At 34.5% G+C, this 24,709-nt stretch overlaps 1 protein-coding gene and 1 non-coding gene across 14 annotated transcripts in view; both read right to left on the reverse strand.

Moving 5' to 3' along the window:
* Liprin-alpha (PTPRF interacting protein alpha) overlaps positions 1 to 24,709 on the reverse strand; it is a 575,925-nt gene that overhangs the window by 30,061 nt on the left and 521,155 nt on the right. For 11 of the 13 annotated variants that reach the window (XM_083119089.1, XM_083119079.1, XM_083119088.1 and 8 more), the window contains exons 10-14: positions 18,829 to 18,985; positions 17,374 to 17,495; positions 14,953 to 15,065; positions 3,780 to 3,909; positions 29 to 234 (exon numbers count right to left, since the gene is read on the reverse strand). In XM_083119089.1, the coding sequence (XP_082975215.1) occupies positions 29 to 234; positions 3,780 to 3,909; positions 14,953 to 15,065; positions 17,374 to 17,495; positions 18,829 to 18,985 (728 nt within the window). Of the gene's footprint in view, positions 1 to 28; positions 235 to 3,779; positions 3,910 to 14,952; positions 15,066 to 15,141; positions 15,213 to 17,373; positions 17,496 to 18,828; positions 18,986 to 24,709 lie in introns of all 13 variants that reach the window. The other 2 variants (XM_083119080.1, XM_083119083.1) reach the window with 2 other exon arrangements.
* Positions 15,783 to 15,854, reverse strand: TRNAT-AGU (transfer RNA threonine (anticodon AGU)). Its single transcript has one exon. It is a non-coding gene; the product is annotated as a tRNA-Thr (tRNA).

Below are 24,709 nucleotides of genomic sequence, written 5' to 3' on the forward strand. Positions count from 1 at the left end.
ACAAGCTGCAAATGGAAGAAATACTCACCTAATTTCATTATTGATGGCATCCAGCTGTTCCTGCAGCATCATAGCAAGGGTCTGGGCATCCGTGTGGCCTGATGGTGACAGCATTTCCGCTGCGCTGAATATACTTTCGCTGTCGTCCGCTTCAGCATCGCTCACATCAAACGCTTGGTGGACGTTGGCAAGTACCTGCGCCTGCTGCCACTCCTGCTCGCTCATCAGTTGCACCTGGAACCATGAAGGAATCTGGAACCACATCATGTGCTAAACACTGCACAAAAACAGCCTTAAAGGATTTCGGACCATGAGAATCCTTTATGGTATTTTTGCTTGGTTCTTAACATGGAAATGCACAAAGCGATCATTCCATTGACACATGATTTGTAAGCGGTGTTCAAAATTAGCAGTTGCAGGTTTGGAATTCAACAGCTGCTCTTTCTGGAGAAGGAAATTCTGATTCTTATAAAAATGGTGGAAAATTTGCATGTTATCTTGTCTATTTTAAGTGTAGAAGTATGGACTATTTCATATTTTCATACTACAATGGACTATTTCCTTTATACTTCTTTAGTTTCACTGCTGAGGACCTCCCCGATGGCATGGTGGTAGCGTCGATGCCGTGTAATCAAGGGGTCCTGGGTTCGATACCCAGTGGAGGCACATAGTGGTTCGGAACTGTAGGTCCAGTCCTGATTAGCCTTACTGTGCACAAAGTGTACTTAAAAAAAAACACCAACTCAACCCAACTTTAGTTTCACTGTGACTATAAGTTTAAATCCTTGATGAAATATTACAGAGAACAACTAAAAAGAATGCCTTAGCCTGGATTCATATCCAAGATGACTAGCTTCACAGCACCAATTTGTGTTCCTTATACTGTCGAACATTGTATAAATTTTTGTTTCTTATTGTCTGGTCCTAAACACCACTGAAATGTATGGTTTACTCTATACATAAGTTGACTAAATTGTCAGCTTTGGCAACAGAAGTTATGCATTAGTTCCCAAATAGTATCTAAATATTGAAGTTCAGTTTCAAACACTGTTTGTAAGTAAATATGAAATATTTTTAAGTTACATCTAAAATTGCAAGGCTACCTGAGCAGCAGGTCTCTCTCCCACAATAAGATGCACAACCTGATGAACTAGGACTTCACCTTATGATTATACCATTTTCACCTGTTAGCACCTCTAATGTTTTAATTATTGGCTATTCCCTGACAAAAGAACTGCCATGTGTTTGAGCAATTGGACAAACCAGGCTTGTAAGCACATATAATTACATGTTGCTTTTACACATTTTTTTTTGACTGGAAATTTCTATATTTCGATTTGAGAGTTGGAAACAATTGAACTGTTATAATTAATTTGCGGTAAACAATCTAATACTTCTAACACCATATTTTAGCATGCCTGTACGTTCTCTATAACATGTATATTTTCCAAAACAACACAGATCGAATTGTCAAGTTATGTACCACTAATGTTATTAATTAATTACTTATTTAAAAGAACTTTTGATGAAAAGTGAACATTAAAAAAGTTCATATTCACAACATACGGCATGAAATAGTCTTTATTTTCATGGAAATAATCATGTTGTTCTACATGAAAGAAATCTATAGGAAAAGAAAACATTACCACAATGGGTTCTTGGTTTGAATATTGAGTTATATTATATTATTTCTTCTGCACCTACATGAAATATGTCCTACACAGCTAACTTCATGATAAAATCCATGGTCGTGTACATAAACATTGGGAGTTCAGCTTTCAGTGGGCCACAGGTATAGTTTTCATTGTTAGTAATAATATAGTTATTAATGAGATTACAGTTAAACAATTATATAGTGTGAATCTAAATACTAGATTAATATACAGGGTGAACAGAAGCTATAGGAACAAACTTCAGGAGGGGATTCCTGACAGGTAAAGGAACAAAAAAGTTTATATAAACATATGTCTGGAAAAGCATATTTGCCAAGGTAGATGGCACTGAAGAACTACATCATTCTCTCATAACAACACTCACAGTGTGCTTTTTTGTGTTGCAGATTGTGTGATTGGAGCTACGTCGAAGCACCATGGTCCGTTATTCATACCGGGAACAAGCCGAGATGGTCTTCGTATACGGTCAAGCAGATGGAAACTGTCGAGAGGCTGCACGGATTTATCAAGCCATGTACAGGACAGACAGCACCACCCAAACCACAAAACCTTTGCAGCCATTTATGGGTGTTTCTGTGAACATGGGTCCTTTCATACAGGCGAACATGGAGGGCGGCCGTGGCATGTGCGTACACCAGATCTGGAGAAACATGTGCTACACGATATTGAGAACAACCCCAGTACAAGCTCCAGGCAAGTGGCCCGCCAGCATGGTGTAAGCCAAGCAACAGTGTTGTGTATCCTACTTGAAAACCGCTGCAATTCCTATCACCTGCAACATGTGCAGGGATTATCTACAGCAGATTTTCCTCCAAGGGAACTGTTTTGTTACTGGTTTCTGCAACAGGCCACCACCATATTGGGATTTCTGTCGTCAGTCTTCTTCACCGATGAAGCGACCTTTGGTAGGGATGGCATCGTCAACCTACACAATCGTCATCTGTGGGCTACAGCCAATCCTCGGGGAATGGTTGAATTGTCTCATCAGCAACGGTTCAGCATCAATGTTTGGGCAGGGATTATTGGCAACCACCTACTTGGACCATCTGTTCTTCCACAATGCCTTAACGGACAGACATATCTGGAATTCCTGCAGAACACACTGCCTCTCTTGCTTCAGAATGTGCCTTTGGCAATACAACAGGTAATGTGGCTGATGCATGATAGAGCGCCAGCCCACTTTCACATTATTGTTCGTCAACACCTCAACATCATCTTCCCCAGAAGATGGATCGGACGAGGAGGCCCTGTGGCATGGCCTGCTCGATCACCAGACTTAAACCCCCTTGATTTTTACTTGTGGGAGCGTCTGAAATGTGATGTGTATGCTGATCCAGTTTCTGATGTGCAGACCCTTGAACAGCATGTCTGTGTAGCCTGTGATGCTATTTGGGTACAGGTTGGAACATTCAAACGAGTGAGGCAATCCATGATGCGACGTGTGGACACTTGCATTGCATCTCATGGAGGTCACTTTGAACACCTGTTGCAACATGGATGAAAATCATGCCATGTAATGTGTACCGGTACTAATTGCTTTGTTGCAGACTCACCGTCCATTTCCGGACATATGTTGATATGAACTTTTTTGTTCCTTTACCTGTCAGGAATCACCTCCTGAAGTTTGTCCCTATAGTTTCTGTTCACCCTGTATAATTCTAACAAAAATAACAACATTTATTTGTTCCAACTTTCATTTTTGAATTATAAGAATTGCCTATCAAAATATATCAACATATACATACATATATATGTAGGAGATTGCAAAGAATTACATACATTGTTGAAATAAAAATAATACATTTTTCTAAAATTTTTAATTGAAGGGATGCAAATGTAAACTCAGTTTTATAATCAATGCATATTGACTCCAATGAGAAGAAATTAAGTCCATTGTGTACATCTGTAGGTCATCTACGAAACCACACACACACATTTTTAGACCCCTCTTTAGAACATTTTCCAGTTTTTGTGTTCATTATTCTACATATTATCAAATTAATTCAAAATGTTTACTAAACCAGCGGGAGTTGTTTGGACCCATTAAATCCTCCCCTTAAATATGATCATGATAAAATCCGAATACCTTTGTTTAAAGTACACTACCTTTGTAGGATCTTCTTCCAGAGATGTTACCCGTGGTTTCGGCTGCCTTCGAGGTAGAGAGTGTGTATCAAAACTAGTATGACTTGAGCTTCGGACAAAACTGGGCTCTCCAGCACTAGGCGATAAACTCCTATAAGAACATATTAAGTTTCAATTAAGCATTCACAAAGAGAAAGCACGAATTGTGATTCCTGTAGAAAATTTAAATTAAGGTCTCACACGCAGAAAAGAAAAACATTTAAACATGTTTTAGCTCCTTCTGATGCTTCCTGATGAAGGGAGAATGGGAAAGTGGACAACGAGTAAACAAAGGAAGATAATTTGTACAAATAGTTTTCAACTAAAAAACAAAATGTGATTTTTCTCTGTAATCCTTCATATCTGCTCCTCTTAAATACAGGAAAAAAAAGTGTACATCACTATTTTATTTGAATAAAATTGTAAAACATAATTCTTGAAGCTACAACTCTTCCAATATGAAAGTTTTTCAGTACCTATAAAGCTCCCAACAAAATATACAGATAGAAATAAAATATAAAATTACAAATGCCTCTAGAAGAATCTGACTAATTCATTCACCTCCTTAATTAATGTATTAACCAAATACCTTCAATATGTATTGCTTTAAAAAATAAAACTATGTATATGGACATTTACTGTATTAAACCAGACCATATGGATTCAAATTCATAAAAATAATAGCAAACTGGAAGAATTTTGCACTAAATTGCATGCTACTTACAGAAATATTAGATCGGTAAAATGATTTGTAACTTTTATCATTAAGCTGATACACTGTTACTTCTATTTTGAGGTAATACCAGTGAAGTACCAAATAATTTGTCTAATATCTGTACAGCTTCCTAAGTCAATCAGAATAATGCTCATACAAAAATTACATATCCAGCCACCTACATAATTTGTAAAGATTTACAGCTACCATTATATATATATATATATATAATGCCACTTTTCAGGTCCTAATTTTTAAAACACATTGCATACAAGTTATTTGAACATTCTCTCAGCATGAGTAATGAGCCCGTGTCTAGTTTTTCATAGTTTCAACATACAACGGCCTTCAATATTAGGATAAGAAAGTATGGTCTTATTTTGTTCAATGTTTTTCATCCTTAAAATAGTGAATAATATTAATGAATTCATTTCAAGTAACTAGGTGTTAGCAGAGCAGATATGAAGATTAAAAAATATTGTGTAGGTTAAATAACATTTGAAACCAAATAGGTTATGTAAAGTGGAAACATACCACTTATGTAAATATGCACATTAAGCACAGAAGGAAGGACATTGCAAAGTTCTGATCCTTTATAACCCAACAACTACTATGCATGTTTCATATTGAATGTGATGTGATATTGTTCAGAATCATGTTTCTTAATGTTACAAAACATTTATCAAATCCCTAATGAGTTTTTAATTGTAACATACACATGCTACTTTCAACAAAATGATCACAGAGAAAGGAATTTTGTTTATTAAATAGGATGTTCAGGTGGTATTTAGGAATGCAAAATAGCTTATATAAATTCTGAAAATATTTTACAAATATACAGGTATTGACATGCATTTTACAAGTATAAAGCATTTAATTTTGATTTATCATTTGGGAAAATTACTTTTCATGAGGAATTGCTGCTTACTCCTTTACAGTTACTCTTTAAATGCATTTTCTGTTTTTTGAATTATTTATTATTTCATGATGATATCTCTGCAATATGTATTATGGATTAAAGTGAGGACATCATGTACAGTCACGGACACTTCTGAGTTGTAAGTATCCAATTGAAAGGTAATGGGTTTGTTACAATCCAGAAGTGTTCGTGAGACCAAGTTGAATTTTCATAATGACTAACTTAATGTATAAATCATAGGTATGGAAGAACTATAACAACCTTCAAAAGGGCTTCAAGCTAGGAAGCAAAAACAAGAAAATGCAATTTCATGCAAATTGCAATTATAAGAATAATGTTGGTGTTTAATGAACAGCATGACAAAATAATTTTGAAAACCATGTTATTTATTTAAAAAAAGAATCTCCTTCCATCAAACATTTACATATTAATCTAGAGTTTAGTCTCTGGGCAAGTTTTGAATTTTTATAAAATATGTTATAAATTATATAGATGAGTTCTTGAAACAGCACTTTCTCTCAAAATGAATCAAACATTAATTTCTCTGTAAAACTATGAAGAAAATTCAATTGTAGTTAGTTTGTTCAGGAACTTTTCTCAGCGTTCAATAAATTATGGGGAAATGAAATCAACAGCACAGGGTTTCATCCCATATGATTGATGTAACAATGTGAAAATTTTACTCGTGCTGATAATAGTTTTGATGTAAAATTTACACCAATAGTATTCCAATCAGATATAAGATGTTATAATACTTTCTGAATTATATGCAGGGGAAGCTCAAGTGGTGTATGTTTTCCTGGGGTCTGTGTTTAAAGCATGAACTCCTGCATAGCTGAATGGTTGGCATTGTCAGTTTTGGTGTAAGTCCAGGATGTCCAAACTATGGGCTTTGGAGCCACATCTGGCCCAAAATGGCTTTTGATGTGGCTTACCTTAGTATTTATAAAACTGTATTTAGCAAGGAATTCTTTCTCTGTAATGTAAATACAAGGTAAATTCAATAAATAACCGGAAAAGTAGTACAAAAACTCTAAAATATGATTGTGATTGTCATGTTTGTTATTTTGTGAAGGCATCTATCTGTGAGATATTCAAATCCACGAACGTTAAGTAAGTGTTCCACTGGATTTGCATCCTTAATCATTGTATATGACTTGGATGATTTTGTCTTCTAGAAAGAAACTCTACACACATTTTCCTCACATAATACACATCATCTCCCAACTACTAGGGACGTTCAATATATAAGTTTCCCTGTGCTATAAAATATTGTATAAAGCAATGCCATTAAAAAGAAGCACATGGTTGACAAGCACCATCCTTCGTATGGTGTCATTCTTCTTGACGATAACGCTCGCCCCACTCAGAAGTGTAAACTGCCCCACCCTCCATACAGCCCCGATTTAGTGCCGAGTGATTTCCATCTTTTTCGGTGTTAAAGTCTGAATTGCAAGGTTACCGTTTCGAAACAGATGAAGAAGTGAAGCGGAATGTGAGAATATTGCTCAATAGCCAGAGCCCTGATTTTCTTGCAAAGGGTACGGACAAATTGGTGCAACGGTGGGACAAATGCCTGAATCTCTATGGGGATTATGTGGAGAAGTGAGGAAGGATCCTCCTACACATGTATGTATAGTTTTCCAATGTATCTTAAAAATAGAATTTTTTACAGCATACGGAAATTTATATATTGAACGACCCACGTACAATACAATAAGGGGTAAAGCTATGCACCGTGCCAGAAGGCACAAGAAAAGGGTGTCTCAGTGGAAGGGATCTGATCAGCAATATGTTCTAGCTGACCCCCACCCCCTTCCCCCAGGTACCCATACTGAGTCTCAGAGCCACTCTATGTGGGGATCCTGAAAAATTCTCATCTGAGGTCAGCCACCCTAGGAATCGAACCCAGGTTTTGTGTGTGGCAGTCAGATGCCCTACCAACATTTCACTGCAGCTGTATCAATAGAATGCAATATTAGAATGATATCCCACAGTTTTCTCTTTTCAAGTCTTATAGCCACAGATCCCCGAAAAACATACAATCGAGGATCCACTGTATTTATACATATATTGTGTAAAATGATGAACATGATTTTTCATCTTATACCAACAAAAAATAATGACAAAATGTCAGTATTCTGGAAGGAAGTCTCAGACTATTTTTGGAAATGTTGGATCAGCAAAATTATCAGAAATGTTGTTAATATACTGATATGTCATTATTAACCAAAAATTATACATGTCTTCTCACTTACGTTATAATAAAATGACCTATGTGACAGGTTTTCTTTTCCAAATTTTAGTGTAATGTTTCTCGGAAGGTAACAATTATATGTATTATTACAATGACAATATGAGTAAAAATATTCTCATGAACCTGTGAATGAAGTACTACTTTCAACATAGTCCCACACTGCAGCAAAATCAAATACCAATTGGAAGAACAGAAATTAAACAAAAATCATACTGTAAACCAATTTCTTTTGCTCTGATAGAAAGATGAACGTTGACTCTGGAATATGTCACATAAAAGGTATGCAACTGGTGCTACAAGTGATCAAATCCAGCAAGATGACACTGAATAACAGGAAGAAAGCATCACTTTTGAACATAAATCAGAAAGAATAATGTGGAAAAGTTATGATGAAAGATTCCACAACAATCTAACCAACAATGCCATACATAAACACAGAGTTCAGACTTACAAACACTCCTGATTTTCCCTGAACATAAGAGTCAATTCATCCATAAACAATGCAGATTCTGATCCATAAGTGTCACCTAACCTGAAAACATTACAAACATGTGCAAAAAATAACTAGTATCAGAAGAGTGATAATTACAGGTAATAGAAAAAGATGGAAAAAATATTACTGGTGCTATTGCAAGACTCGTGGAAATAATTTCCACACAAGTGCCCAAAATAGTTATAAATAAACATATGTAATAAACATACAAAAAAATAATACTGAAAATATGCATTAGACTGCATTCATTGCACTTAGATGCAAAAAACTAACTCATGCCAACAAGAACTACATTCAAGTGGACGTGCATGTATTGCACATGGTCTAAAGTTGCTATCTACATGGAACAGAACATGCAGGTGCAGAAAAATGAAAATGAAAATAATACACATATGGCTGGATTTGTGAATTGTGAATTTCAAATTATTAGGTGTTGATATTAGCAGACCTGATCAAATGTACCAGATTCCAGAGCAATATTGGCCAGTTTCTGCAACAAAATTGACATCGATAGTCCGACAGTAATATTAGTGAGAATGTCTGTCAGTGGTATTGGCTCCTGAGAATGTTTGTCACCACTATTGGCTATGACTTAACAAGACCCTTTCTTTACTTGTGCAAGCATTCTCTAAGTGGCAACCAGGAGAACTACACAGATATAAAACACAACAACAGAGCAACGCAGCTGACCGAGTGATGACACATGCACATAAACTAATCTTCACTGGATCCTTGGTGGATACAGATGCATCTATCATGCATGTGTGGAAATTAGAGCATGGCAACATTGATACCACTGTACCGGTATTTAGTATAAAATAAAAAAGCGCAATAGAAAGAAAATGAAGTTCTGAGTTGCAAATATTAATTTCTCAAGTGATTTTATTTTCAAGTTGAAAGTTTTTAATTGCTAGAGGCATGCATATATAGTTTTTGATGGGAACATGAAATGTGAAATAACACACTGCAATGTTAATTTTTTGTATTTTTGAAAAGTGTAAGGGGCATTTTTCTACCACGTTTTGTCACGAAATGAACTAAAAATGCAAAATAAACTCTTAAACACCAAATTTAGTTTATTTATCGATGCAAAACTTTCCGGTGTCTGAATTATCCTGAGAGTTATGCAAATTACGGAAAAATGATTAATTCTGCTCCAAATATTTGTAAAGCAAAAATGGACTCCTTTACACAGAAATGTGCTATTAGAAGGTAAAAGTTTATTTTGTGTAATAAGTATAGTTTTTAAATCAAATTTAGGGTTATATTCACCATTTTAACACAGAAATGCCATTTTACATATGGTTTTGATCCTGAAATGTGCGCAGTTTTTGTACCAAAATCTTGATCTTTTCCTCACCATAAATATGTGGCTCAAACGATGCATTTAATGTCATGTGCATGACAAGAGATTAGTATTACAAAAATAACCAAGACAAAGTTGCACGACTTTCAACTCATTTACAGATTTAACCTTGATTACTTCTTCAGGGCTGGAGAGTTTAAGGGCAAGACATGGTTGAAAACTATTTAAAATAGGCTAAAAGGTCCATAACACTTGATCAAGATTGTGTCAGTAGCATTGTGCCAATGTGATCTTGGATCAAGCTTTTTTTATGCTTTTAACATATTTTAAATTTTTGGTAACCTTTCTAGCCTTGAAGTTGAACCAAGGTCAATCTGGAAACTAGGAAAACCAAAACAAGGTACACGTTGGGACTTTGTCATTTTTATGATACTGACAACCTGTGGTGAGAAATATCATCTTTTCTATATATATTATAATGTAACTAAAAGATGTGAAAACTTATTCCCTATCATTCTTATTCTCTACATACAGTATTGCATAATAGAGCCACGGTGGTGGGAGACTCAGGTTCAATTTTCAAGGTGGGTGATTCCAGTGGAAAATTTGCCAGCAAAGACCTTGGAGCAACTACGGAGTTCACTCAGCTCCTAATAAATAGATACCTAGGAGCAGGGGTAAACAAATACAGGATGCCCCGATCACCATGGCACCTGAAAATTTCCGTGACCTTTTTTATATATAAAAAAAAATGAGTACAGTATGTGCCTTTTAATGTTCATGTGTTTTCTGTATCATTAAATCAGAATAATAAACATGCCATTATACAATTATTGACTGTTGCTAGCCAAATTTTAAAATCTGGAGCGATATGATAACAGTCAGCCATGAAGTAGATAGAATGTATCTCAGTTATTCATGCTGTTACTGGAAGAGCCTTCTTCAGGATGCAATAATTAATTACTTTTTATCCAACCTTGAATTAATAAATTAAATGTTTTAAGATTATCTTTCAAAATGTGTAACTTAATCTTTACAGCAAAAAGATCCTGAGAAAAAGGGACTGGCACTAGTCATTTTTAGTTTTGTCTACCCCTGCCTGGGAGTAAAGACAGTTCACAAATGGTTGAGATTGAGTGTATGTGTAGGGCCCTAACTCCACATTGCCCCATATGCCTTCATGGTGTTACAATTGAGAAATTTTGGTAAATTTTCATGATTTTCTATTTACTTTTCGACAGCCATCGTATAAGTACTTTAAGAGTTCTAATTTTTCTTGAATGCATATTTCGTTCTTAGTTAAATTGTAACGCAGTTTCTGCCGGGCAAAAAAGAGCACAGAGCAAGTTGAAGCTTGCATTCTTTTCTTTCTTGTCAACAATGCGTTCTTTTTCAGTCGGCGCTGCGTGGGTTTGTCAGTAAATTTTGCTACATTGTGTTTCTTGCTATGCCCTTTTGGAAGGAGTAATTGTTGAGGGTTAACAATAACTTTCCGTCGTCCAAATCTTTTGTTCAGGGGAGATAATTGCATAATCCCGCGACTATAAATACCAGTCGTTTCACTGGCAGGAGTGTTAGTACATTCCGGAATTTTTAGGTAATTAAATCGTTTGTCGAGGTCCAGGGTTGGGAGAATATGGGCTTTGTGTGGGGAGTGGCTGGTCAGCTCTCCCTTCCACAATGTCCGAGGTTTTCCGAAAGCCACCTTTGAGGATTAGTGCTGGTCAGCATGGTCCTTAAAGGGGATTTAGCGGCTTATAAATAATTGATTCTTATATAAATATTTAATCTTAATAATTTAAAATTTGAAATAATTCATAAATTGTAAATTCTGTTGGAGTTAGCACTGGTCAGTGTGACTCCGATATTAATTCGTAATAAATAAATTAGGTTCATCAAAGAATCTCCTATTATGTTAAAGGAGTTCCACGTGGACATTTGTAATTTGAGGCCGAGATATGGCATTGATAAAGGGTAGAGAAAGGTTCCCCTGATATTTTATTATGAATGTTTTTAGAGGTTGACCCTGAAAATGGTGGTATACCTCATGAATTCTATAGAACATAATATAGATGTGAAAAGATGATGAAAGCATGAATAGGAAGTTTGCTATGGATGTTATACAAATTTCATTTGGATTTGAATACAAGTTATATTGTCGACCATTAGTAAGAGAATAAATTGTCACCTGTTTATTGAAATCAAGTTACAGCTGTATTAGATCTTTGATGAGATTTGTACATACAGTATAAGAGAGTGCTCTTGGTTTTATGTTTGTTCAATAGCAAGTTTCTGACTATATTACGAAAGTCGTTATAATATAAATTTATTTGGCATTGTTGTAGTTTTTTTCTTTAAGATCAGAAGTTTGTATATTTTCTTTTATTATAACTATGTTGAAAACTGTGAAAATTTTGATTAATGTATAAACAGGGAAGTTTTCTCTCTTGTCAGTTTTTTGGAATTGTTTATTTGAAATCTGAGAAGTAAATAAATCCTGTAGTTGTTAATGGGTATTTCCTTGAGGATAAATTAGGATTATAAGTACATATTAACTGGCATCCTTTTGGTTTGATGAGGTGTCCCGCAGTCACTGGTCAGTAGACGGAGGCTTTATTGATCCACAAGATGTCAGTTTCAATTATGTTGATTTCCCTCGCTACTTGCATGCGAATCCTCACTGGTCAGTGGGATGCAGGTGTGGTCACGATGGGAATTTAAGCATAATGGTTACCTTGCATTAGAGTTAAAGTTCTTACATAAGTAAGCTTAATTTTTTTTTTTTTTTAAGGCAGACCCTTATCCAAACTCTGAGATGCAGACTCTTATGACCCGCAGGTACTGAGCATAGTCGAGGCATATAACAAAGAGAAATAGTAGGCAACGACGCCCGGTTTCGCTTGTCGAGGTGACCAAGCTGGTGCGTCGCGTGCCTGATCGAGGGGTGTACAACAGCCCGTTTATTGCAACTGCATGCTGAATTTTTTTTTAAACATAAGTATTGCATAAATCTCATCTAAGAGCTATATTTTCACCCATTAAATTTCACCAACATGTCATAACCCAGCCAGTGCCAATGAAAGAGGTTTCCAAAATAAAGAGAAGAGATACCAACAGACAACTCTTCATTACCATTTCGTAAACAGGAACAGACTGTAGGAAGTTCAACACCCAACCAACAAAAGAAAATCCCCTTTGTAAAAAGAATTAAAAAGACTAAGCAAATCAATTGCTTATACATTTCCAAAAAAAGTATATCTTGTGCCATTATTACAATTTACCAAAGACAAATTTCCAAAATTGGTCCAAATTTGACAGCAAAACAAATACTGCACCCCATATCTTTAACAGCACATAAAAGACAATATGCATGATTATGCACTAAATACACACACAAAGAAAATAAATAAAAAATAAAAATCTGAATGCTGAAAAAGCCAATACACCTTTTAGGAGTAGCCTGCCCCCCCAAAAAAAAGTGAAGCTTTAAAATAAGGTGTAAATATGTCAATTCAGTTGACTTGTGATGGTGGCAATGGTTAGCAGAAATTCTAACCTATAATTCTGCACCAGGTCAATCATGCTATGCTATTCCATATCTAAGTTTCATGTCCTTGGGTAAACAAGTCCCTCCTGCATTTGGCAACTTTATGAGAGTTAAAACAAAGGATCTTAAATTGCATCAAATGTCGTCTCCAACTGGGATAAACATTTGTTGAGATCAGTGGTGGTGATTGGGTTCCAAAACTGAAAGGGGGGGGGGGGGCAAAGACCTTTGTAGATAAGATTTAGCATAGTGCAAGGGTCTTAAAGAAAAAACTCTTACACAGTTATTACAAGTGACATCAGTGTTTAAGATGTGAGCACGCAACATGCTGAAAAATTGCACAATCATGTGAAAAAAATGTATGATGTGATTAATGAAAAATTAGAAATAAACATGCTTTCATGGCATGGTGTAATGAACAAGGGGTAGCTTTATATCTTTAATTTACAGTCTGGAAAAAAACTCGCAGCTTCTCACATCACTTATCAATAATTAGGTCCAATGATAAAGCGAGTGCTCAAAAGCAAAATACAGTGATTATAGAAGTCAACTGGAAGAAAGTGATGTAAGAAAAAGAAATGTTTACTGGAAGTAGTGTAATGCTCTTCTCATATGATTTTGGAAGGTGTGGTGTAATTGGTATAATTATATTTAATTTTGTTTGCAACAATCATGGAATATCTCAATAATTCATATTTTATTTTTCAAGTCATGTATGAGATTTAATATTAAATAACCTGTGATGCAACAGCCCATAAGGGAAGGGGCCTACATACTGACTGCCGGCCTCACTCCCACCTAAAAAGGTGGGAGATCATCCGACCAGTTAGAGGGTGACATGTGGTCAGCATGATGCTGTAGGTTTCCACGACAGGGTTATGCTACTCTACTCATTCGTAGCTCCCCAATTTCCTCAAGATGGTGGGTGGCCACCGGTCCCATACACAGGCCAAAATCTCAGGAGAAAAGTTGTTATGCTTCCCCCAGGAGACTCAAACCTGCACACGTTCCATAGCCAGAGTCCGAAGCATGATACTCTAGACTGCACTGCCATGGTGCAGGACAGATTCAATTATTGCAATTAGATAAAATCGTGTGAGGGGCTAAATGACATAAAGTTCACTGAAGACAAACACAATAAAGTAAATGGAAATGGAAATAATGAACAGGGAGAGAGAGAGATGAAGAGTTGGTTCAAGTAACATCTCTGTCTGTAGAAGCCTAACTTCCAAACAATTTTTGTAGGAATCCTTGAGTACACGTTACAAATTCCATATACTTAAAAAAAAAAAACAGGAAAGTAACTACAGAGAAGGTCATAGTACAGTCACTGACACTTCTGAGTTGTAATGGTCTCATTTACTTTCAATGGAATCACTACAACCCAGAAGTGTCCGTGACTGTACATGAGGAGATGCTGTTTGTTAAATTCATAGAGAGGACCACAACAGAATTGACTCTCATTAGGTAATCTGCATGTAAAGTGGAGAGGGGTGGGGATGGGTGGAGGGGGAGGGAGGGAGGGGGAGAGAGAGGGAGGGAGGGAGAGAGGGAGGGAGGGAGAGAGGGAGAGAGAGGGGGGGAGAGGAAGAGGGGGAGAGAGAGAGAGAGAGAACGAACTGAAATGGCTGAAAAACAAAAGAATCTAAAGCTTCAATTTAAACATTAGAAAATGAAAACAACATATGAAACCAATAATTGAAATGTTTACCTTTTAACTTTCTTTTCGTTCTCCATGACAAGTAAATAAAATAGCTTCATGCAAAATATACTGCTATGTGCCACAACACAAATCTCACAGTGTTGCAACATATGGAAAATAATATCAACATTCAGAGAAACACACACTACTTTTCTATTCTACATCTACAGATTTTTCTAACTACTACTCCAGTAGGGGCTGAACTAAATACCCTACCTTGTTAGTGCGTCGGTCTGCTGAATGTTAAAGGCAATTTCTTGTTGTAACATTTGCCGCTTAACATTTTCGATTTCAAGCCTTGATTTGTTTAATTCCTTCATTATTTCACCCTTGATGAAAAAAGAACAGAAAAAGAGAGGTAAAAATAATGAAAAAATGTGAGGTACCAAATTCTACTCTACTCACCGTGATAAATGCTGCCTCCTCACTGCTTCTAACTCTAATTTTAAATTTTCTAATGCTTCTTTTATTCTTCCCTATGGAATGAAAAAGCACATTACAATGTAAGAACAATGGATGGGCTCTAACCCTTTTTTGTAAATCAAAAAAACGATATCACATGAAGGAAGTAACACTGTAAATGTGGAAAATATTGCCTATATTTTATATTAATAATACACGAAAGCAAAAAAATTAAAGTTTAGAAGATTGGAGAAATAAGAAAAATAATACTAAACTGTGTACACATATAGAATGAAATGGAAATTTGTTTTAAAAAAAAATAGCCAGATAAAAATTCAGAAACTCTAAAGGAATATCGACAGTTTGAGTAAAAAAAACTGCTTGTGAAATTCAACAGAAAAATTATATTTAATGTAATGATAACATATTTATGCTTAAACACACAAAATATGTTACATTATCCGCACATCTAATGTTTAGAGTTCTATTAGTTTCAGTGTTCACAGCCAGCATCTACATTCAAACTTGAAGTTTCATAGTTATAATCATAATTATTATTCACTACATATTTATAAACAGCACATTGATTGTAGATTAGGCACACAGAGGAGATGTACTACGTAGAAATTTTCAGCGAAAAATGCAGGCTCGACCAGGACTCGAACCTGGGTCTCTGGCATACTGTGCTATTGCTCTAACCACTGAGCTACCGAGCCAGTCTGGCCTCACTTGATTTTTTGATCGCTGTTTTACCTGCGTGGAGTTGTCTCTGTCAATGCTACCACAACGGGATCTGTTGCCTTTGAAACAAGTTCGAGTCCTGGTCCAGCCTGCATTATTTGCTGAAAATTTCTATGTAGCACATTAAAAAAAAAAGAAAAAGAAGAAAAACCTGGTATTTTGAGTTAGTACATAGTTTATATTCAGGATCCAACAGGAATAATGACAGCAACAATTCAGATTAATAGAACCTACAAAAATTAGACACGTATTTAAAAGTAATAAGGTTTTATCTATTTCACTGTCTTTACCATTTTTCAATACACACCAATATTTTCAGTTCTAAATTTACTTACACACATATTGGATAAGATGAAATTAAGTTGGAAAGAATAAATTTAGATGATAGCATACAACTGTTTATCTTGATGTGCTTGCGAATGTTTGCACCAGTAAGGATAAGAAAATGTAATCAGCTAGAGTCCACGACAGAGAGGCACACAAACTAATGAAATAAAAAATGGCTGTAAACTTATAAGAATGATGCTACCGCGTTCCAAGCAATTTTGCAATTTTTGCTTTATAAATCTGTTGAAATTTAAGAACTAACAGGGTGCAGCATCTTAACAACACCACACTGGCTGCCAGGTTGTTTGAACACACTGATAATGAGGCCACAAATAAATTGCATTTTGCATGTTTAATATATCCTCTAACTCAACATGATTCTTTTTAATAAACTTCTGTTAGAAATTAAAGGAAAAAGCTGATAAGAAAATGACTGGCATTTTACAGGACAGGATCTTGTTTGTCTGAGGCATTACTTGCCTCATTTGGTGCAAGGGTTCTATGCTGAGAGCTGGAACTGAACATACAAGTACTGGAATTTGCAGATCTAAGTATCTGAACTAACCAGAGATTAATGGAATGGAAATGAGGATCAGACTGTGCTCTGGATTCAACTATTGTGCTATTACATGTAATGTGTCCAAATGTCCAAGCTAACCAATAAAACTTCTCGCATACACCCTCTGTTTACTTCACGTTTACGTAATATAAATGATCCTGGCATGTAGTATTAAATAATATAAATGATCCCAGCATGAAGTATGATGAAGGCACTGCGTACTGATACCAGAACTTACTAATACTTGTTAATTTTGTGCAGTACACAATTCTATTCCAATCGATGTGATGAAAACTTGCAATATTTAGCATATTCGCAAAGTAAACATAATTATTTATAGGCAGATTAATATGGTACCGATCCAAAAGGGGATATAGTGTGGGCCTCTTGCCACCTGAGAGTTAAAGTTCCATATTGAATAAGAATGATTAATTTACACAAAAAACATGAGGAAAATAAAACAGTCTTGCCTTAAAAATATGAATATCAAGGTATTTTATTCTATAAAAGCACTTTAATACTACCAACAATGATGATAATAGAAAGTTCTTTTTACAAGATATTTTGAGTACTAACATTGTATGCAACAGAAAAAATAAGTAACTTACCTTTTCTTGTTGAGTATCTTCTAAACCTTTCCTAGTTCTTTCTAGTTCTTGTGTTAGAGCATTCTTTTCTTCTAAGGCATGCATTCTTTCTTTTAGATGAACTTGTAACCTTTCATTAGATTCTGGACATGAAAGAAAGGGGGAGAAAAATTAATTGCAACTTCAATAACAGGAATCTTGCTACAATATGACAGTTGCTGGACTGTGAAACAGCTGAAGAAAATTTTAGTACTGTACAGAAGCTTCCCATGTAATTACGTCACCGTGACGTCGCAATCCAGCCAGATGGCGCACAGCGTTCTATGATTTTCTGGAATATTCCATACAATTCTCTGGTGCATAAATTATTGCACAACTCTGTTTGCTGAATTATATTATATATAAATATTGTTAATACAATTTTATGAAATGGTAAAATGGCATACATAAAATTTAAAAATGGTTTGTGCGTGACCTTTTTCAATATTTCAGTGGAATATACCTCATTTTAGTCATTAATAGGCAAAAGTTCATCCATTTGTGCTACAGGAAATATTTTTTGAGAAAAAAAATGAAAAAGTCATCACCCTACTGTGCAACTCGCATGTTTCAAGGAATTGAAAAACATAGTAACACAAGTATTCACTTTATCCATGAAACTGATGACCTAGGGGTTCTCACTGGGATTAAATGGTCAGCGCATCGAGTCCCATTGCTGCTGTTTTTGGCTTCCATGACTATTGCTGTCAAGTGTAGACGCATGTGAAACACTTCTAATTGTGTAGTTAATACATGTAAATAGTTATTTCTTGAACAGTGTTATCTACTTATGCATAATATTTTTGTATCTAGACTGTGCTGATATGAATTAATTAAGTACTAGCAATTAAACAATCTGCTATAATCCCTACAAATAATATTAATATGTAGTTACATTTAATGTATATTTTCTATTCATTTTAATCTTGCCAATGAAAATATGCAGCCTAGAGTCATAATTTTTACATAAGAATTCTGTCTAACATATATTAAAAGAGGAAGGAGATTTTCTCTCCAGGTGTAGTCTAACTACATAGATAGTGTATGAATAGTGAAAATAATTGTAAAACACAAAATGTAAACATTTTACCTCTTACTGGGGATCAGGAAAGAGCACTACCCATTCAGCTATGTGGGATCTCAAAACTGATTGCAGTATTAATTTTTCTATCAACTTTTGGGATAAAGTGAGTTCTTGTTTTTTAGGGTATATTACAGTTTCTCAGTATTAAGTAATATTCATACTATCACAAATTGGAAATCCTATTTTTTAACAAAGTATTGAATACATTAAGAATTTAAACTGTTTGCTTTAATTTCTTTTTTACATAGTTCTTATATTGGCACTATTTACAGTATAAGGAAGGAACATCAACAAGAAATAAACTTTGGAGCAACATTTATCTGTTTAAAAAAATGGCTGAGACTCTTGCCTACCTGATAGGAGTTTATCTACAGTGCTTGAGAGCCTAGTGTTGTGTTCCTCATTCATCTTTAGCCTTTGATTCATTCTGAGAAGTTCTGCATTCTTTTCCTCTACCTGAGCTTCTAACCTTTGTATTCGATCCTCAGCAGAGCCATGTCTCTCCTGTGCCTGCAGAAATAATATTAAATGATTAAAACAAAGGAAGTATCTACATAATTTGGGTTTCACTTTATAAGCCATCACATATACACATACATAATGCTGTTGGACAAAAAGGTTTCACAAATTACAACTCTGACATGCTCCTCACACAGAGAGCAATACTACCTGCACCAAACTCTTCATTCATCCTTCATGATCTTTTATCATCATATTATTTCTCATCCATAATTATGAGATGTTTTACCAATAAACTGAAATACAATAAAATCAATCAGTAATCTATGTTTGACAAAGATTATGATACATTAGGACTTACTTTAGAAAAATACAAATATGAAATTGCCTTTTTCAATACATCCCATCATGACGACTTAAAAACAATTGAATTTTCTATCAGTAAACTAACTTAGCTGAAAAGCAACAGTTGTAGTAATTCTAATAATAAAATTAAGAGTGCACTTTCAATGCTATAAATTAAACCATATATTCCCAATTTTTTTGTTGAGAGTTTTTGCCTTACTTGTGTATTTCATTGTAGTTTTACTGCAGTTATCAAACAATGGAAATTATTGAAAATCAAATAGCATATTTGCAAATAAGGGGAGGGGGGTGGAAAATTACTACTGGAAATAGGCCATTTTTGAGTCAATGGGGAGGCAGTAGTAATACAGTATATGCTTGCTGGCATTACATACACACACGCATGTACATGTGCATGCATATTCATGATCAGTCACACAAGGAATAGTAGCATGTTTTCCAGTAGGACTAACAAAGGTAATTTTCTCGACATCCCAAGTACAACCAGCAAGCAGGCACTGCCCATGATCTCTGTCTACAACAAAATGGTGTAACTTTAAGAAATAATTTTGCTTCTTATCTTCCATAATCTGAAATCATGCACCCACCATGCAGGTGTTCAATTTTACAGAAAATTTGTCAGTATATTCAATTTAGTAGTAAAAATAACCTTACAAGGTGAACACATGTTAAGCCTCATATAAATGTGAAACATTAACACAGCCAGTTTACTTCTCCGTGTGAACTTTAGAGATTATATATAAATCTGCATGAAGTCAGTAATTCATATACTTATATATTTTAACTATAGAAAAACCATATACTGTGTGTTTAAATTTATTAAAATTAGATCTATGCATGAAATGTTTAGAAACATGGTGTTTCCATTGGTTCAAATACTACATACCCAAGAAAAAAGAACTGAAAACTACATGAGTTGAGTAAGACATGACTGTAGTTACCAATAACATTTCATGTTCCTGATGAACATTATTTCGAATACCTTGAAATGAAGCCAAACATATACTATTTTTGACACATGCACGTTCATGTGACCTGTGTTTCTTATAAGAGTTATTTTAATACAATATAGGGAAGCCACTATGATGAATTAATTTTTGGTTCTTACAACAAATGTAGTTTTTCCAACCTTTTGCACTAACAAAGAGAAGTATGTATTAGTACAAGATATAACCAAGAAAAAAAAGGTGTTCATAGTTGGTTGAAAACGACTCAATGGGAATATATGACTTAACAAACACAAACAAAGGTGTTACTAAAGCAAAGCTTATTCCTTGTGCCAGTATTATTTGTGATAAATAATGTATCTTGAAGTTAGTTTGTTTATTAGTATTTCTAGCTTGTATACATATATATATAAACTATATATATTTTCATAATAATTCAACTGTTTCAGTCTTTATTAGGTGATTCATAAGAATGATGCTAAGTCTGGTGTTAAGTGGAAGGTTGTTTGTTATTACTCAATTGATAAAGACTGATACAGTTTGAATATTGTGTAAAAAAATATTATGCCAAAAATACAAATAAAAAAGTAGGTGTAAAATACAAATTATTTTTTCAAACTAGTGATTCTATTAATCTATATTCAAAGAAAAAATAGACGAACACAGCAGATGACAAATTAGGAAAAACAAAGTGGTACAATTTAAGCAATAGTTACTAACTGTAGTTGCTAGTCTTTACAGCTCATCTAATGTGCTTATTGTTGCAACCGGTGATGCAGAATTTTAGTGGCTGCTACTTATTTTACTAATGAATCAAAAACTCTAAAATCCATTGATGACAAGCTTAGAATTCAGCTTAAATAGATGCAATATAAGACACTTAAAAAGTGAATGCTAAAATTCCATTGCTCTTACCTTCAAATTACACAACAGCTTCAAAAAGTTGAGTTTTAGGAAATTAAATATATTTATCAAATTATGTTTGATGCATACAATTTGTGCATTAATTTATGGTAGAAATTATTAGAGAAAAAAGAAGCAATTATATTTCATAATTTGTACTTTATATTTACAAAATTTGTCAAATTTTGAGAATATTTTATTCTTTATCACAACTTCAAAAATTATCTCCACATTCAAATAATTGTGGTACTAGTTTAGAGTGTTGCAAGCATTTTAACACATTTTTGTGTACAACATTTCGAGAGAGCACACACTCCCTTCATCAGACATTTACTTGTAGTCTGATCAATGTTATAATTGCATGTTCTCCCAAAATGTTAATGCTTGTAATCACTGTACACTACTAGGATAATTCATTTTAAAAAAAAGCAAGCAAGCAATAGGTACATACAAGAAAAATTAGAAATAATTGGCAAGTCGTCATCCACAAATAGAATCTCTGTTTAATAACTATAAATAAAATTTTAAAAAAAGAATAGTTAAAAATAACTGCACATACATGACATCAAATTTCATAAAAAATTGCACATACCTGACATCAAATTTCATATCTGTACATATAATGATGGTTTTCTTACCAGCTCTTATTAAGGATGTTAATTAAATGACACACAGAAAAACACTTGATACCATTATATTGCAAAATATTATTTGAAATTTTGATAAGAAGCACCCTTAATACTGTAACAAGGAAAAATAAAATTATTACTAGAGTTTCTTTCTTAATATTCAATTATTTCTGTATTATAAGTTAAACCTTCAATTAATCACCAACATTTTCCTTAAACACTATTGTAACACTACATATATGCACACATTTCCCTTCTCATTAATAAATATTCTTCAATTAAAACCTATGCAAGACTAGAAAATATAGACCAATGTGCAAACATATAGGTTCTGTAGGTCTGTGTTGATATGGGAGGTACTGGTATCTTGTCAAGTTAGAAAATATGTAATGTAATGAGGAAACTGGAAAGTACATACATAGATGAATATGATCAATAATCAATGATATGATGAAACAGATTCTAAAATAATGAGACTGTAATGAAGCTGCAGTATGATGTATATTACTTTCTAAATTGTACTAATGTAAAAAAACAATGTACCATACAGAAAGATACGAAACAAATGCTAAAAAAAAATATATCTATATAATTTTTTGTGTGTAGTAATACGTGAAATCCCCAGCTGTTAGCTGTCTCTCTATGATTTGACATGCACGCTTACAAGTTAAGATGGAATATCAGCATTTAAATTAAGAATCTGGATATACTTACTGCTGAAAATTACAATTTGGTTTAAGGTTTGTGTGCATGTTGCATAGGACCCATTCGATTTCATGGTGAAGTGTCAGACTGCTGTCAATATAAATACTTAGCCACAAGCTTGTTATTTCTGAATGGAAACCAGTTGCATAATTATGTGTTACACACATGGCGTATCATCATTTGTTACACCCATGGCATATCATTATTTGTTAAACGCATGGCCATGAAGCAGGTGACAAGTCACGCTGTTGCCACGTCGGACCACAACCCCGTGTGTTTGGAGTTTTAACAGAATGAAAGATCTCGTTGTAGATTTAGTCTTTGTAATTCATGTGAAACAAACCGAGAGTATTTGCTCGAAAGGTCAGGGACGACACAAAAGTGCCCAGAGAGAGGTCAGTCTGACAATCGAACTACTGTAGGCAACACAGCCAGGTTGACATTGCCACACAGTGAACAGGAAGCAGTGACTTCTGTCCCATTCTCGGTTTGCTTTTCCCATATGTTGCACCAGCGCAATTCTGCCCAGTCATCTATTTTCATGGCCGTGCATGTATATACTCATTCACTAATATCAAAAACTGTACCTAAATAAGACATTTCTGCTAGTATACAATATTGTGCACTGAAATCAAATTACAACACATATAACAGCAATGTATTACAAAAATAGTTGATTGTACCTAATTTTTTTAAAAATTAACCTAAAAGACAATTATCACAAAAGAATTTTAAAGTTGTGGAGAAACTGTAGTTCCTGGTGGTAGATTTTGATATCTTATAGAAAATCAACAGAAATATTACATGTGGTTACAAAACTTTAGTTTCTCAATACATGCAAAATATGTGAAATATGTTGAATTTTGTATATTTTTTATTTAGTATCACTTTTCTGCCCCCTATAGCTAATCATGATAATGAATGATGACTAGATGAGATTAATGAAGAGGCAATCACAAATAACACCCATGCCCTGGATGGGACTCAAATCTGGAAACTTCGTTGGCGAGACCAAAAGTCTACCACAAAACATACTCAGTTACTGAGCTGGCTGTGAAATATGTTGAGATTTCCATTTGATGGATTCCTTTAGTCTCTACACCTCTGCCTGCAAAAATGCCAAGTTCTCCAGCATATTCATACGATGATCCATGACAGTTCATGCATAAAATCCTCTGACATTCCAACAAAAGCTCTTCATTTTCATCTGCTTCCAACAGATATGGGTTGCCTCAATATGAATTCTGCACTCAATGATCTCTCCACAAATAGTCCCAGGTTCTGATCTTGGTAGAGGCATGAGTGTACTTTTGCAAGTGTCCCTTCATCAATTTCTTCTAAACGTCATTCAACCTCATTGTAGCAATTAGCATGAGGAGAAAAGTGACACAAAAATAAGAAAAATAAAAAATTAAAAGTTCACTACATGGGGGGATACATCTGATTATATATCTAACATCAACTAGAAAATAAAAGTCAACATTTGTCATTTGTCAAATTGGTGTGTAGCCTGAAAAACAGCCTAAATTTGTACTGTGTCTCAGCACTAGAAAATGCTATCACAGAATTTGTGTTAATACTGGGGAAAAAAAACCACAAGCAGAAGTAGGACATATAATTGGAGTGCAACAAGAAATGAGACTCATACTGAGTTTTGCAATGCTGTGTAATGCTCTATGAAACTAGTTGCACTGTAAGACTGTTCCTTTTTTCTATTTCTAAGAAATGTTAGATTTTTTGCAATCTACTACTGACTGCAGGCTGGAAGTTCAATACAGATTAATATAAAAACACAATAATCAAGAAAATTAGGGTATGATTTTTTTTTAAAATACTGATAAGTATATAAAAAAAAGAGAACAAATCTTGATAAATTAATATCAAATACCTTCATTCTGTCTAATTCTATTTAACTTTCATTACCACTAAAACACACTCATATGTGGGGTGACCCAAAAGAAACTGGAATTTTGCAATAAAAAATTGTGTATTTACGAGGGCAAATCGAAAAGTCTTTGCCCCTATTTTTTCTCAGTCGAAATATTAGTGATTGAGAAACCGAGATATACATTCAATGCAATATTTTTTTCTCGGCTGCTCCAGTTTCTATGGAGCAAGGGACGAACGCCCATCGAGATCCATAGGGAAATGCAGCTGCCGTATAGGGACAAGTGTCTCACGTTGACAAGTGTGTGGTGGTGGTGTTGCGAGTTCAAAAATGGTGG

This window comes from Lepisma saccharinum, chromosome 3, assembly GCF_977018435.1.
Source record: "Lepisma saccharinum chromosome 3, izLepSacc3.1, whole genome shotgun sequence".
NCBI classification, from domain to species: Eukaryota; Metazoa; Arthropoda; class Insecta; order Zygentoma; family Lepismatidae; genus Lepisma; species Lepisma saccharinum.